Source organism: Trichosurus vulpecula, chromosome 7 (assembly GCF_011100635.1).
Source record: "Trichosurus vulpecula isolate mTriVul1 chromosome 7, mTriVul1.pri, whole genome shotgun sequence".
Classification (NCBI taxonomy): domain Eukaryota; kingdom Metazoa; phylum Chordata; class Mammalia; order Diprotodontia; family Phalangeridae; genus Trichosurus; species Trichosurus vulpecula.
In genome coordinates this window covers 14,653,944-14,669,206 of record NC_050579.1, presented here as the reverse complement: position 1 = coordinate 14,669,206, position 15,263 = coordinate 14,653,944, and the positions used below count along the sequence as shown (strand labels likewise).

The 15,263-nt window shown below is 49.7% G+C and overlaps 1 protein-coding gene across 8 annotated transcripts in view; it reads left to right on the top strand.

Moving 5' to 3' along the window:
• Positions 1 to 1,862: 1,862 nt before the first annotated feature.
• ABCC5 (ATP binding cassette subfamily C member 5) overlaps positions 1,863 to 15,263 on the top strand; it is a 55,664-nt gene continuing 42,263 nt past the window's right edge. For 6 of the 8 annotated variants that reach the window (XM_036766705.1, XM_036766707.1, XM_036766709.1 and 3 more), the window contains exons 1-2: positions 2,136 to 2,246; positions 5,709 to 5,892. In XM_036766705.1, coding sequence (XP_036622600.1) covers positions 5,764 to 5,892 — 129 coding nt within the window. In that variant the 5' untranslated portion in view covers positions 2,136 to 2,246; positions 5,709 to 5,763. Of the gene's footprint in view, positions 1,878 to 2,128; positions 2,247 to 5,708; positions 5,893 to 15,263 lie in introns of those variants that run through there. The other 2 variants (XM_036766706.1, XR_005010864.1) reach the window with 2 other exon arrangements.

Sequence of the window (15,263 nt, the reverse complement as noted above, 5' to 3'; positions counted from 1 at the left end):
AAAGAGCCCTCAAAGGTCATTTAGTGAAACCCTCCTTATTTTACAGACGAAGAAACTAAGGTCCAGAGAAGGGGAATGACTTGCCCAGGTCAAAAGAGATTCTGAGTAGCAAAAGCAGGATTCGAACCCAGGTCCTCTGATTCCTAATTCAGGACTCTTTCCACTGGGCCTCTGAAACCCTTTATGCCTCTAAGACTCTCAGGACCCTGTCATGGAGGTCATGCCCACACTCTTGCTTTCGTCTCCTTTACTTCTTTGGGCTTGATCAGTCCACAAGCATTTATGATATATTTACTGGGTGCCCGGTCTGGTACTAAGCCTGGGCAAACAAGGAAAAGGCCAGAAGGATCCCTGCCCTCAAGAAGCTTACATTCTAGTGGAGTTGACAATCCCTATAAATCAGTACACAAGAGAAATATAGGATGGATGGAAAGTAACCTCCAAGGTGATGGCCCAGGCCTCCTGTAGAAGATGGAGCTTGAGCTGAGTCTTGAAGGAAGCCAGGAGGCTGAGCTGAGCAGGGATGGAATTCCAGCCATGGGGAATGCTGCAAAGACAGGAGAGGAGCCAGGGTTTGTTTTATAAAGGGTGGGGGAGACCTGGATGTGTTTGTAGGCAACTACCAATAATCAATAGGGAAGGAACTAGGAGAGACTGAATATTAGATAGTGGGTGTAGGTCAATTTGCTGGAAAAGATGAGAGGATGAAGTAATAACAATAACGATGATGATGATGGTGATGATGGTGAGGGTGAGGTTGATGATGGTGGTGAGGATGGTAGTGATGACGATGATGGTGATGATGATAACAGCATTTTATAGCACCTACTACGAACAGGGCACTTGCAAATATCTCATTCGATCCCTACAACTACCCTATTCCCATTTTACAGTGGAGGAAAAGCTAAGATTAAGTGACTTGCCTGGAGTCACACAGCTGCCAAGTGTCCAAGGTCGGCTTTGAATGTTCTGTCCAGTCTGACTCCGTCCACTGGCCCACCTCACTGGCAAGTGCTGGGCTGGCTTGACCAAGGGGAGGCTGGGAGGGGCTCGGGCTCAGGGCTGGGCAAGGCCACAGAGAAGGTGCTAGCTCTTATCTGATCCGTTTGACCTTATGGGGGGTTAGAGCCATCCGCAGGTGGTGGCTGATGGCCTTTGCTTTCCCTCCTTCCACATCTATCGCTCTTCGTGGGGTAAGTCAAGGCTTTTGTAAGTGGTTTAATTGGAAATAAAGAGGACTAAAGTGCAAAGGGAACAGCCACCTGCACCCCAGAAAAGGTAATCACCTCATCTGCCTACCCTTCTCTGAAAGTAGAGTGGGCTCTGGCTGGCACCCAGCAGCCCAGGTGAGTCACAACAACCCACGCCGGCAGGAAGGTGTAGACTCCTTCCCTGGGGGCCAACAACCGCAGGAAACAATCACACACCCCACCCCCTCAGTGAACACAAGGGGGTTGGGGGGAGGGGTGGCAAGGCAGATGCTCCTGGGAACTATCAAGAAAGGCTTCCTGGAGGAGGTGGCGCTGGAGCTGAGTCTAGAAGGAAGCCCAGAATCCCACCGAGTCCAGGTGAGGAAAAGGCGCGTTCTAGGCTCGTGGGGACAGCCCACACCTAGGTACGGGGATGGCAGTCTGAGTGTCCTATGTGAGGTCACAAGGCGAAAAGGGCAGTTTGGCCGGAACGTGGTGTGCGTGCGAGGAAGTGATGCGAGGAGACGCGGAAGGGTAGCCCCGGAGATGCCCGAGGGCAATGGGGAGCCACGAAGCTTTGGGAGCGGACGAGTGACTACTTAAAGCAGCTTTAGCGACCTCACTTTGGCATCTGCGGGGAGGAGGAATAGCAGAGGGGGGCTGCCGTCAGGACCCTGCCCACCCAAGGTCGGACGTCTAGGGGCTTTTACGCAGGCGTGTCACACTTTTAAGGTTATTCACACAACAGCCCTAGCCAGACCTCCTCCCCCGCCCCAGAGAGCTGCTGGGGCGGAGCGCTGTGAGGGCGGGGCCGCCGACCGCTCTTCGAGCCCCCCTCCCCTGCGCCTCCTGGGAAATGTAGTCCGGCGCTAGGGGGCGTAGGGCCACGCCGAGCCCCAGCCCGCGACCCGCTGAGACTACACTTCCCGGCAGCCATCGGGGAGCGCTCTGCGCAGGCGCGTTGCGGTGGCATCGGCGGCCGGGCCGCTATAAGGGCTTGTTTTTGCTCCGGGGCTGATGCTCGGCTGTCGGTCTGACGGCCGCTGGTGGGGACAGGTAGGTGGCGCTCGGCGGGCCGGGGCGGGATACAGGGTGCCGCCGATGCCCATCTGCGGGCTGAGTCCCACGGGCCTGGGAGCACTCTAGGTTCTGGGGCGGGAGGCGCGGGTAGGGGCAGCAGCCAGAGCCGGCTCTGGCTGGGCTCCCGCGGCGCAGCAGTCCCTTTCCTCTTCGGGTACTCGGCTGGGCCACGGCGGCCTCGGGCCGCTGGGCGCGGGGCTTGGGGGCTCCTGGGTCTCGAGCCGCGGGTAGGGGTCCCGGCCGGGCCTGGGAGGCAGGCTAGAGAGAGAGGGGGGCTGGAGGCGCGCTCCTGGCCGCGGCCGCCAGAGGGCGCCGCACACGCGGCCATTGCCCATCCTGGGGGAGGCGGGGGCGGAGGGAGCTCGAGCGAGGGGCTCGCTCCGCGCACGCGCCCCCGGCTTCGCCCCCCACCCCCTCCGACCCCCGCCCGCCAGCCTGCGCACGCGCCTCCTCCCGGCTGCCTGACCCTGTGCGAGCCCCTGGGCCGATCCTTTTAGCCCCTCCAGCACCCCTCCCTTGCGGGTTGGGCCTCCGTGCACCCTCCCCCATTTACGGGTGGGGAAACTGAGGCCCAAGTAGAGCCTTGGGCCCACGGGCTTCAAGGATGGCCTCCAGGGGCCGTCATTTTTAGAGGGGGAAACTGAGGCTCCTGCACACATACCCCCCTCCTCCTAAGATACCGAGACTCGGAACTCGTGAGGTCCCGAATGGCCCCCTCATCTTGTACCGGCCCTGGTTCTTCAGTTCCTAGGATGGGGGGGGGGATCTTGGGCACCCTCCAGCCCCCCCCGCTGGGGCGGGCCAAGGAGGCCGTAAGGAAGGGGCCTCCCTGTCCAAGGTCACGGCCGTCCCCAGGAAGGGGTGGGGGGAGGCCCTCTGGCCGGTCCTTTGGACGCTGGAGCAGACCGGGCCGGTGCACCTTCATCCCGGCATGGGCCGAGTGCCAGCAGCTTTGGCTTCTGCCGGTGGCAGCTGCAGGTGCCAGTGCTCTCCTTCCACCTTCGGGGAGGCGATGCGGCCGACCCTAGAGGTCCCCGGGCAAACTCCTTTTAAGGGGTCCGCCTGCGAGGCTCGACCAGCCTCCCTGATGCAGATCCCTCCCCGGGTGGGAAGAAGAAAGCGGGGTTCCGGGCTTGGGAACAGATCTGGGGCTGGATGGAAGTGATGGGGAGGAAATAAGGGGAACTGGTTTGGAGCCGAGGGCACAGAGGCCTGAAGAATGATTGACTTTAGTTTGGCTTAGTTAGGGTAGCCTTCATCCAGGCAGGCAGGGAGGGAGGGTGGTAGAGGTAGATAGGTTCTAGATCGGGGAAGCATGATGGTGGAGGTTCTAGGATGACACCCAGTGCTTAAGGGAGAGAAAGCCCTTGAAGCCGGGGACTGTTAGCATTTTGACAATTGCACCCCCTGCGCCTCGGAATGCCTTCTTCAAAGCAGCCTAATAAATGCTTGTGTGGACTCAGAGTCCTCACTAAACACCACCAGTCCCTCTAGCTCACTTCTGGAGCTTCCTCCCTTTCTTCGCCCAGGCTGCCCCTGCCCCTCCTTCCTTACCTCCACCTTTTGGGGCTCCCCAGCCTCCAAGACTCAGCCTGCTGCCTTCTCCCCCCAGGCCTATTACGATCTTCTCAGGGTCCTTTTCAGTGGCAATGGCGGTGGGAGCCCTATTCTGTTCGGTGGCTAGTGTCCTGTCCCTACCCCCAATTATTTTTTTAAAGTTAAATTTTTTTGTCTTCCCCACCATGAAAAAAAGACAAAGCCTTTGTAAAAATATGTGTAGTTAAACAAAACAAATACCCACAATTATTTTGTATTTGTTTATTTGAGTTTGTTGTGGAATCTAAGCCCCCTGCTCTGAGGGGGCCTGCTCAGTGGCCCCTCCTCAAGTTTGGGAGCTTTTAGCAAGTCCTAACTAGGTGCACCGCACTGTGCTGAGGGCTGGAGAGAAATAAATTGTCCAACAAAGGGAGGAGTAAGTGGTGAGATCCTCTGCCTTCCCAACCCCATGCTCTCTCCACAAATGTGGAAAGCTCCAGCCGATGTTGACCTTGGCTTATTTAGATGGAGAGCGTCTTGACTTTGGAATCTGGGATGAACTGATAGACATCTGTGTGCTTGTTCTAACTTGTAGAACAAGATGTATTTTTGTGTGTGCGAATTAGAGGGTTTTTTCAAAAGGAGCCCAGTGTCTGCCCTTTCCCAGGCGGTCCTCTCGGTGAGGAGAGAGCTTCTTTCCAGGGCCAGAAGGGTTACTGGGACCTCGAGCTGCAGCTTGGCTTGGGTCTGGGCACACAGGCCAATGAGCCTGCTCAGGTTATACTTCAGACTTGGCTGATTGGCGTTGGGAATCCTGAGCAGCGTTTGAGCTCTACCAAGCAGTCTGGCCAAGGTGACCCTTTTTAAGGCAAGCAGCTTCACTGACTCAGATTACGGGCATTTGGCTCTGACCTCCGCAAGAGAAGCCTTCCTTATTGCCGTTCACGTTGGTCCAACACCCTGTTTCTTCGAGGAAAAACATTCTGAGGTTTTGGAGTCTGGGCTGTTTTATTTTCATAAAGAGGAAAAAGAAACAGTGGAATTATGAACCAGAATGCTACCAAGTACTTCCTGTGTCAGTCAGGGGTTGTCGTAGACAGGTGCTGCTTTTAATAACTTGGGGCTTTGGGGGTCTGGCAGAGTCCAGAGATGGGAAGGGGGATGAAGCCTTGGGGAGATCAGGGTGTGCTGAGGGGCTCGGCATTGGAAAGTGGCACAGCGTAGATGGTGGGGGGAGCAGGGAAGAGCCTTAGGATACTCTCCCTCCTTTCTTTTCTTTTGTTTTTTTAACGTGAAGTAAATTGGCTTGGGTGATTCTGTTGGAGTCCTGTAGAAGATGAGGCTCGCTAGGCTAGAGGGTGCTCCTTGTGCATTCTCCCCGGACATTTCTGGAGGGAGACCTTGCGGTTGGGGTGGAGTCCTCAGGGAGCTTTGGGCCCAACTGGCCTGCTCTGAGAGTGGGGTCTGGAAGGCCAACTTGGGTACTTTTCCATCTTGGGATGATTCCAGCAGTTCTCAGCCCCTGTCATTAGTCATGCTTTAGGCCGATTTTATTTCAGTCTTTCAAATATGCTGATGCATGAATAATGAGGTTTGGGACTTTTCTAGACATTTTTCAAATTTTTTTTTACTGGTAATTGGCATTACCTAACCTCCTTGACTGACTTATTAATGTATTTTTTCACACTTCAGTGTTCATCTAATTGGGATACATGTAATCACTTAATTTGATCTGGGCTCCATTTTTCTCCCCTTTTAAAATGAGAAGATAAAAGTGAAATGATATTTGTAGAACTTATGTAAGGACAACAGCATCAGCTTTTCTTGTGGACGGGATGTATAAAACCTTATTTCTTTGATAGGAGCTGTAACAAATTCCACTTTTAATGAAATCTTTTTCAGAAATTCTGAGGCAAAACCAAGTGTCTGTGAACCCCAGGACTTTCTGTCTAAGAAGATGAAGGATATTGATATGGGAAAAGAGTATGTTATACCCAGTCCTGGGTATGGGAATGCGAGGGAGAGAACGGGCTCCTCTGGGCAACACCGAGAGCAAGAAGGAGCTGAGTATGAACAGACACGTCCGGTGAGTCCTCCCCTCCCCCTTCTCCTTTCTAACTAGCTGGGGTCCTGGGAAGTACTCTGCATTTTAACAGATGTTCTGAACCTGTCAGGTCACACTGCTAACCTTGTACTTAGCTCTGCATGGGAAGGATGTCAAATGCAGATGTGTTGATAATTGGTTCTTTTTATCCCAAACTGGGGAGTCTGTTGCAGGGAATCCTTCTATCAATGATGTTGGCCTCTGTTCTACCCCAGTCTTAGAGATGCCTGGGTAACCCAGTCTGTCTGGGTAAGGCTTGAGACCTGTTGACTGCAGGTCAGTGTGTCCTGCTCCTCATTAGTGGTCATTGCAGTGGACACCCAGGTGGAGCTCTCACCAGTGGCCTGCCCCCCACAAGGCCTCCTTGGCACTCCTCCTCCCCCCCAAAATTAAAGCAATAAAATCTATGAAACCTAATTTTTCAGAATTTTAATTTAAAGAACAAAAAACTGAATGGGCGAAGAACATCTGTAAAATACTAATTTAGAAGAATAGAATTTGCACCCAGATCGTTCTGTGCTTCCCTTGTCTTTAATATACAAGCGGTTTACAAAACCCTGCTATCTAGACAGGGTCACATTTATGGGCAGTCGCCTTATCTAAGTAAAATCAAAGCTTTTTGACTCTTTCCCAAGGCAAGTGCTACGGGTGGTTTGGTATTGAAGCATTTGGAGAAAAGTGCAAGATGATTTGGGTTTCTTTGGTTAAAAGTCCTCTTTTTTGGGTGAGGATTAATGATTTAAACATCTGACCTCTTTTTTAAAAAGTATTGTACTTTTCTTTTAGAAGTAGCTGAGTTTGGGAAGGGGGAGCATGGAGTAGGGGGGAGGGGAGTCTGTGACTTGCTTGGTGTAGGCCACCCCCCCACCTCCCCCCCAAGACAGATCAGTCTGGGGGTGGATGGAGTTGAGAGGCTGACTAGGCAGGATGTGTTTGAAGGCTTGGATCAGCTTGATTTTAAAGTCCTCTCTCCAATACAATTTGCCAGAGGGCATTTTCCCTTGTTTTGGATTTTTAAGATTTATAACCACCGTGGTCTGGTCCTAAGGTTCCCTCTCTCTCTCTGCCCGGGTACCTTGGAGTCTCTACCAGAATCCAGCAGCTTGTCTCAGTGAAAGTCTGCACTTGAACCCAGGCCTCAATGGCTCTTTCACCACGATGCCATGCTGATCATTAACTGACAGAAAATCAGTGGCACAGCCCAGTCCCCTTTGTCCTTGACAAAGGAGATCCATGTAAAACGCAGTAAACAAACTGCATTTTTCCAGTTCCTTTGGGGCCTTATCTTCAGCTTAGGCGTCTTTACTGAACAAAGAGAGTTAGTTTGGATGGTCCTGGTGTTCAGCTTCAGATCTGCTGAGGCCTGTTGGCATCACTTGTGGAAATCTTTCTGTGTGTCCCTAGACTGAAGTTGTTATTTTAACTTCACCAGAATCTGTCATGTTACTAGGCCACTGTTTACTCAGTTATTCTTCCGTTGTTGGACAGAGATTCCCTTTTTTTCTTGCTGTTAGAAATGGGGCAGGTGGAATTGATGGGGGTGTGGTGGAGATAGGACCTTTTCCTTTTGGGGAAGGATATTTTTAGGGTGATCTCCTAGAAATGGCATCACCTAATTCTGAGTTCTTAATTCTTAAGAATTTATTTTTACAATTCATCAAGCCTTGAAGCACCTGCTATGTGCAGTGCACCATGCCACTCTCAGGGCCAGCTCAGTCTTGCTGGGGCTAAACACACACACACACACACACACAGCACAGACAAAGGAGTCTGGCCGGCCACAGGGTAAGGGGCAAAGGGAATCTCCCCTTTTAAAAAGCAAGAACTCTTGTCTTAGGCTGAGACCTGTTTCTGCCTCTGCTAAGAATGACTTTTGTTGTCAGAAGTGTTCAAGTAACAGGAATAATGGAAGACCCTCATTTTTTTTTTTAATAAATGTGCAACAATTCTCAACCTTTCTTTTGTCCCCTGACCCAAGAGGGCTCATTTCTGTGACATGTAAAATACTGAATTAGTTTGGCCAGAAGCAGCTAACATGATGATTGGGAAATCAGGAACCCCAAGTAGTTATGTAAACAGACAGTAAAAATCTGTCTTTAAATGGTGAAAATCTGTCTGGATTCTCCCACTCCGGTTTGAAGATGCAGCATGACCTCTAGGCAGATTCAGTCCGTCTTGCTGTGTGTGGTGTTTGACAAATGAATTATTTCCTGGCCCAATGACCAGCCATGCTGTGAGGGTCAGAAGAAGGAACAAGGTGAAGCTCTTCATTGGGCCAGGCAGTTGTGTTCCCAGAGTCCTGAGTGTTCCTGTTGAGTCTGTTCCCTGCGGAGGAGGGGTGGGGGAGATTCTGGGAGGTTTGGAGCTTCATCCTTTGTAGCACTTTGTTTTCTTTTGGGTGCTGCCAGTGACACAGCAGAATGGCTTTTAGGATGAATGGTCCCTTCCAAGTGCAGGTGTCCCCAGGGCCTCGTGAGCCCAGTGAATCGTGAGCAGCTCAGAGTTCCATGGGATGGGCCTGTCACCAAAGCCTGGCTCTCACCCAGCAGGGTGGCTGTGGGGGAGAGGCTTAGGGGCTTCCTCCTGGAGTGTTTGACTCGGGGTTCAGGACAAGGCAGCTTTGGGGACTGGTCTTGATCACAGGCACCCCTTTTTATCTAGCAGCGAGGAAGGGCGGTTTGAAGGGAAATGGTGAGACCTGGTGTGCAGAAGTGGAAGTTTCCTAGCAGAAGATGGAAAACCACTGAAGTCAGCAGCTTGTTCTTTTAAATTAAGACAGTCTCACTAAAGCAGCCATCTGGGCTCTTGTGGGCCCTCTTTCCTCAGTGACCTGTAGGTCTTCATTTTCACTAAGTCCTCGTTGTCCCCCTGTTGGAATGTAAGTTCCTTGAGGGCAAGGGTTGGTTATCTTTGTGCTGTGTCCCCCAGCGCTTAGCACAGTGCCTGCCTTATTCCATGCAAGTATTTCATAAATGCTTATCGGCTAGTTGAATAATATGAAGTTGACCAGACAGTGATGAAACCAGACTGAGTTTTGTAGCTCTTGAATGCTGGCACAGTGTTTCCTTCCACCACTCTGGCTTGGGGGGAGTTTGTAGATGAGCAAACAGCTGGGAGTCACTTGCCTCTAGTCTTCCTGGATTGCAGCCCAAGTCCTGATCATCCCGGCTCTGCTTGCTGACTCATTCTGCCTCAGTTTATAGAACATTCAGGAACATTCAGTTGCTTTTAGATTTGCTTAACTCAATGCTTCCCTTTCATTTTTTTCTGCCACAAAAAGTATTACTGAGAATATTGTTGTGTACAAGTGGGCTTTGCCCTCTTTGGTCAGTGGTATGTTCCTGGCAGTGGGAGCTCAGCCAGTGTAGGTTTTGGACATTTTAGTCACTTCTAGCAGTGTCTTCAGGCCTTGCTTAGCCTTTGAGCAAAACTTCTCTTCTTTTCATGTCTGTCTTCACATTGAGCCTTTCTAGACCTTATTCTATCTGTCTCATCCGTCAGGCCATCAGACTCATCTATGAGAAGCTCTAGAACAGGGTTCTTAACCTTTCTGTCATTTACACCCTTCAGAGTCATAATTTTTTGTTTATTTTAATCCAGAGTTGAAGGAAATGCTAAATATCTGATACAGATACAGAGACATTCAAAATGTTGCCCCTGTGAAATCTCTCCATAAACCCCTGCTCTGGGGCTCTGACCCTCCTGTCCCTTCATAACACAGACACACCTTTTATAGGCTACTTACGGCAGCTTTCCTTCCATAACCCTTTGTGACTAGGATGTGAAGGGGTAGAAACCCACACCTGACCCTTCTTGGAGTAAGCAGCAAATGATGCTGACTGCATGCCTGTCGATTCTGATGTTCTTGACATGCTTAAAATGGGAACGTATCAGACCCCTCTTTCTCTCCCATCAATCTCCTTTGACCCTCAGACAAGCTTCTAGGGCTCTTTTCCAGGTCCAAGCTGGGGTGGGGGGGGGGGAGAACCTTACAGCCCTGTGGCCAATTAAGGGTTATTAATCCTGCACTAAAGCTTGGATTAGTTCTTAATTAGCTCTGCACCCAACAGGTGCCTTTGATTTCCGGCTTCTTAAATAAGGATGGACTAGGCTGTAATGAGCTTTTTTTTTCCTCTGAGAGGAAATCTAATACTGTGGGAGTGGGGCCTGGGGGATGGGATGAGGAACTCGGCTGTGTGTGGGGGGAGGGAACGTAAGCAGGCTTTGGACTCCCCACCCCCGCCCCACTGGCCCAGTGAGTGCTTTGCTTCGAAGTAGAGGGCACCCGGAGTGAGGCTAAAAGCCTTTTATTCTCTGGATAACAAAATAAATTTACCCTAATTGCCAGTTGGATCATAGAAGTAAGCAGAAGGGGAAGAAAAAAATATAAAATGCAGCGGTGGGGGGAGGCCGTAATATAGTTAAATTACGGATGCTAGATAAAATTTAGTTTAAAATATTGAATTAGGGAAAAATAAAATTAGTCAGAATGTTAACGACCGGTTCCTTATAGAAAAAAAGCAACAACAAGAAGAGAGGTTTCAGAAAAATATTTAGCCCAGGTGAAATTGACAGGCCGTCGTCCTTGGTGCCACTTCTGCCTCCTGGCTCAGTAGGGATGGGATGGGAGCTGTGGTGGAGAGGCAGTAAAGGGGGCTAAATGCTAAGCTGCCCATCCCAGATGATGGGGGCCTTAGGGCAGCTTGTCACACCCAAGGCAAGAGGCACAAGGGGCGTCATCTCCTTTGACCAACTAATTGGTCACATCCTCGGTATCGTGAAGGGGAAAAAGACTTAGCTCTTCAGAAATATATGGGAGAAATCGTTTTCAGAAGAGTTGTAAGTGAACTGAGCCTGCTTCAGATCCCTGAGAGACAATGAAGATGAAAAGGCCTCTGGGCCTCTCTCCAACCTCTGCCACCTTGAATCTTCCTTTCCTTCCGGATTCCGCTGGTGCCCTCTGTCCTGAGCCCCCCTCTCTGTACCCTTTGTTCAGTGCCTGGCCTGTCTCCCCCTCTCCGCCCCGTGCAAACTGGCAAAGATGGCAAACACCGGAAACTGTGAAGATGGGCCCTTGCTAGTGGTGCTGGGAATTGGGCTTGACCTGGGATGTGGGAAAATGAACTATCTGTACATACCCTTTGACCCAGGCAGCTCAGCACTGGTTTTTTTATGGTGTGGAAGTAGAGGCAAAGACTTGGAAACAGAGTGGATGCCCATGGCTTTGGAAACAAACACATGGGAATGTAATAGATGGCTGGGGTCCAGTTGAGAAGGCAGGAAGATTTGTATGAACTGATGCCATTTTATAGATGGGGGAACAGAGGTGCAGGCAGGCGCAGAGAGGGAAGTCTAGAGTGGTCTGTGCCCAGCCAAAGAGATGCCAGCTGAGCTTCCCCAGGCCCCCCTGGACTTCTGTCAGAGAGGCCCTTGGGTCTGGCCGGGCCAGTCGAGAGGGATTTCCTTGCTCCTCTTCTGGACCTGACGGAGAATTCCTTTCCTGAAGGTCACGGCATTTGGCCTCCCTCCTTGCTCCCACCCGCCATATCTGTAACCTCCAATCAGTGCACCAGCTGCTCATCTGCCCTCTTATCCCTCAGTTTTAATAAAAACATTCTAAATGCCAATTATGTGCTAGGCATGTACTGGGCCAGGTGCCAGGGATGACACTCTGCCTACCCCCCCAAAACCTAACCGGCTTCGGCGTCCGAGGAGCTTCTAGGAGTTTGTGTGGGATACTGTGGACAAATTCTACTGCAAGGTAAAGGAAGAAGGGGGTGGGGGTGGGGCATGGTGTGGCATGGAAGGATAGCAGGAGGATATTAGCTGGAGAAGAGTGCATTCCAAGCATGGAGGTGAGTCCATGGAAAGAGGAACACCAGGGGTCTAGCCCACCCCCTTCCTTTTACAGATGGGAACATTGGAGCCTGAGAGAGTTGGTAAATACCAGTCACCCATGTCCTAAGTGGGGAAAAGAGGACTGGGCACAGGCAGGTCTTCTGATGTTGGATTAAAGCCATTGGATATGTTGTGAAAGTGGACACTCCTGGCAGAAGTCTCACCCTGTCTTAATGCATAGTCACAAAACCCCTCGGATATACCAGGTGCTTCCAATATTATCCCAGCTCTGTTATCAAGTTGCAAATAAAGATTTTGGGGCTGATAATCAGCCCTTGTTTGTGGTAGATCAAGCATGAGATTACAGTTTGTTTATAAAACAGTGGGAATGCTATTTGATCTCCTTGGGTTTTTCTTTTCTACAAATTTGATCCCAATGCCTGGTAAGATTAAAGCTTTCAAAACAAGGAAGTTTATTTTTTTCTCATACCTGCCAACACCCGGGGAAAAGATTGTTTGTACCAAGCGTAGGCAGGATGAGTACCTTCCGTATGGCAACTTTTCTTACCAGAAGCCCGTGGCAGCTTCTTTGACAGTAATTTGGCCGGAGAGTATGGCCACATAAAACGTTGCTTCAAGCTTCAATTTCTTAAATCAACACATCTCAAAGCCAGTTCTCTGAGGGGATCAGTAGCTTTATCAGGAGCCCATTCTGTGCCAGGCACCATCCTTGATCCTGGGGACAGAGAGATGAAAATAAATGGTCCCTTCCCTTTGGGAGCTTGCTTTACTGAGGGTGATGACAAGACAGATATACACATCAGTATATTCAAAATAGAAAATGATAGTTTGGGAGAGCACATAGCAGCAGTTAAGGTGGATCGGGAAAGGTCTGTGTTGGAGGGGGATTTGAACAGAGCTTTGAAGGAAATAGGGTGGGGTGGGGGCGGGGCACAGCCTGTGTAAGCCCCGATGGAGGTTGTACTTTGGGGGAACAAGGTACAGGCAGGGCTGGGTGGGTCAAAGTGCAGAGGGGTGGAATGTGTATGCCTGGGGTGCCCTGCTCCAGATGGAGCAGAGGACCTCCCACCACTGCTGCCCACCCTCTCAAAGCAACCTGGGATTTCACGACTTGATTTGTGGGTACAGGGTACACATTTTCGTATGTGCTTACTGGCTTTGCCATTGGAATGTAAGCTCATTGTAAGTAGGCATTGTTTGGTTCATGGGTAGTGCTAGGATCTCAGACACCTGGAGCAATGCCTGGCAGGCACATAGGTGCTTAACTGATTAAGACGGAAAAGGTAGATGGGAACCATGAAGTGCTTTAAATGCTGGGAAGAACACCTTGAGGTGATTGGGCCAGGCTACGTAGCTGTGCCAAGGCTGGCAAGTGACCCTTCTTTTACCAAACAAAAACCAAGGGATTGAACACAATGCCTAGGATTTGGTCTGACCACTCGCTTGGTTCCTTTGCTCTTTCAAACTCCTAACTTGGCATTTGACCTCCATGATGACTCGCCTAAGTCACCCCTTCAGACTCAGCGCCTGCTCTCCTAGATGACAAATTGCCTCCTGGCTACTCTTGCTGTCCCTCGAACGGCAAGGCTTGGTGTTTTCTGTGTCTGGCTTTGCCCGTAGCCTCTTCCTCCTGCCTCTCCCCTTCCTGGAGTGCCTTTTTATTCTTGTAGCCAATCAGACCTTCAAGACCCAGCTGCATTCTGGTACCACCTGTGCCCCAGATGATTTTTCCCTCAAGTCAGCACATTGTTCATTCCACCAATTTGACAGTATCTTACGCTTACTCTGACACCTGTCACAGCATTATGTTTGTCATTTCAGAACTTGTATTGCTTAGCTTTTTAGGTGTCTGCCCAATCAGGCTAATGTTCTGCGATCAGTAATTGTTTTAATTGTTTATAGCATTAGAGCTCCTTTTTAAATTCTGAGCTTAAACAACATCTAAAAATAATTTAAGTATATGAGTTTAGCCGACTCAGAATTGTCCTGCTCGTCTGTTTCCTTCTCATCTTCCTTCTGCTGCTTCTTTCACTTAAAAATGTTTCAGCGACCTTTTGTTTTTTGGGGGCAACCTTATTGCCAGCCTTCCTTTCCTTCCATTGAAAAATAATTCCTTTGTAACAAATATGCAGTCAACAAAAGTAAGTCCCACGTTGGCCACATCCAGAAACGTATGTCTCATTGAGTATGTTGTGTCTATTGTCTCAGGAAATGGGCAACTTGCTTCACCATTGGCCCTATGGAATTGTGGAATGTCACCCAGTTGACCAGATTGGTCTTTCAAGACTGTTACTGTAGATAACAAACGTTATTGTTCTCCTGGTCCTTTATTTTACTCTATAGCAAGTCTTCCCAAGTTTCTCTGAAACTGTCCCTGTGACTATTCCTTATGGTTACACTAATATTCTGGGCTTCTTTTTTTTTTTTTCCCTAGTTAGGCTGTCCATGGAGCAAGAAGAGCATCTCACCCCTGCTTAAGTAGGAGGGAACGTCAGGCATCTTTTCCTGTGTCTTCTCAGTCCTGTCGTATTGGCAGTTATTAGAACAAATTCTACTGGACAGAGGCCTGTTCTCTTTCCAGTGTTTAATGTATTTCTTTGTCTTATTTACTGTGTGTACTAAGAGGCTATGATTGAAAGGCTGGTTAATTGTTCACAAGTCTCTGTTTCAATATAACTTTAAATCATTCTGAATTTCAAGCTGGTTTTCAAGGGTTTAGAACCATGAATGAGAACATTTTGCTAATATCAAGAAATAAATGAGCACAAGGCTGACTTGGTGAGTTTGCTTTCTTCAAATGGCAGGAAAAAAAGCCTTGCTTTTCTTCTTACTGATGTTGCCGCTTCCCTCTATTTACTTGTATTCGAAAATCCCTTCGAAAGATGAAGACATTCATCACTTCCCCTATTTTGTGGTAGAAAGAATGGTGGATTCTGGAGTCTGCCCCAGTCTCCTTATCTGTAAGGGGGCTAGATGACCTCAAAGGTTCCTTCTAGCTCTGAAATCATGGTTGACCGAGGGTAAAGAATGGCCAACTTCCTGGCAACTCCTGAGAAAGCTCTTCACGGCAGAACTGTTGCTTCATTGTTGGGAGTAGTTGCAATCCACTGGCCGTTTGGAGTGCTCAGCTCTTAGAACCTAGTGATTCAGGGATTCTCCAAGAGTGGGGGAAGCTTGGAAAGCCCTCTCTTGAGTATATGCAGGGGTCTTCGGGACTAGAAATTCTGCCTTCCCAGCCTGGAAATCATTTTCCATGGCTCCCTCACCTTAAACTGGAATAGATAGATGTACAGATGCCTGTGTTCGGCTGTTTATCCCTGCTTTCCTAGCATTCACTTTGACTTGGCATCTGTAGATTCTCTTCCTGAATCACAGATTGTGAGCTGGAAAGGTCCCAGGGAGAAGGGGTCTGGAGGGGGCCTGCCAGCTCCCAAAGTGGCCTATTAGGCTTTTGCAAAGCTCTGGTTTTTAGGAAGTTGTTCCTTATGCCTACG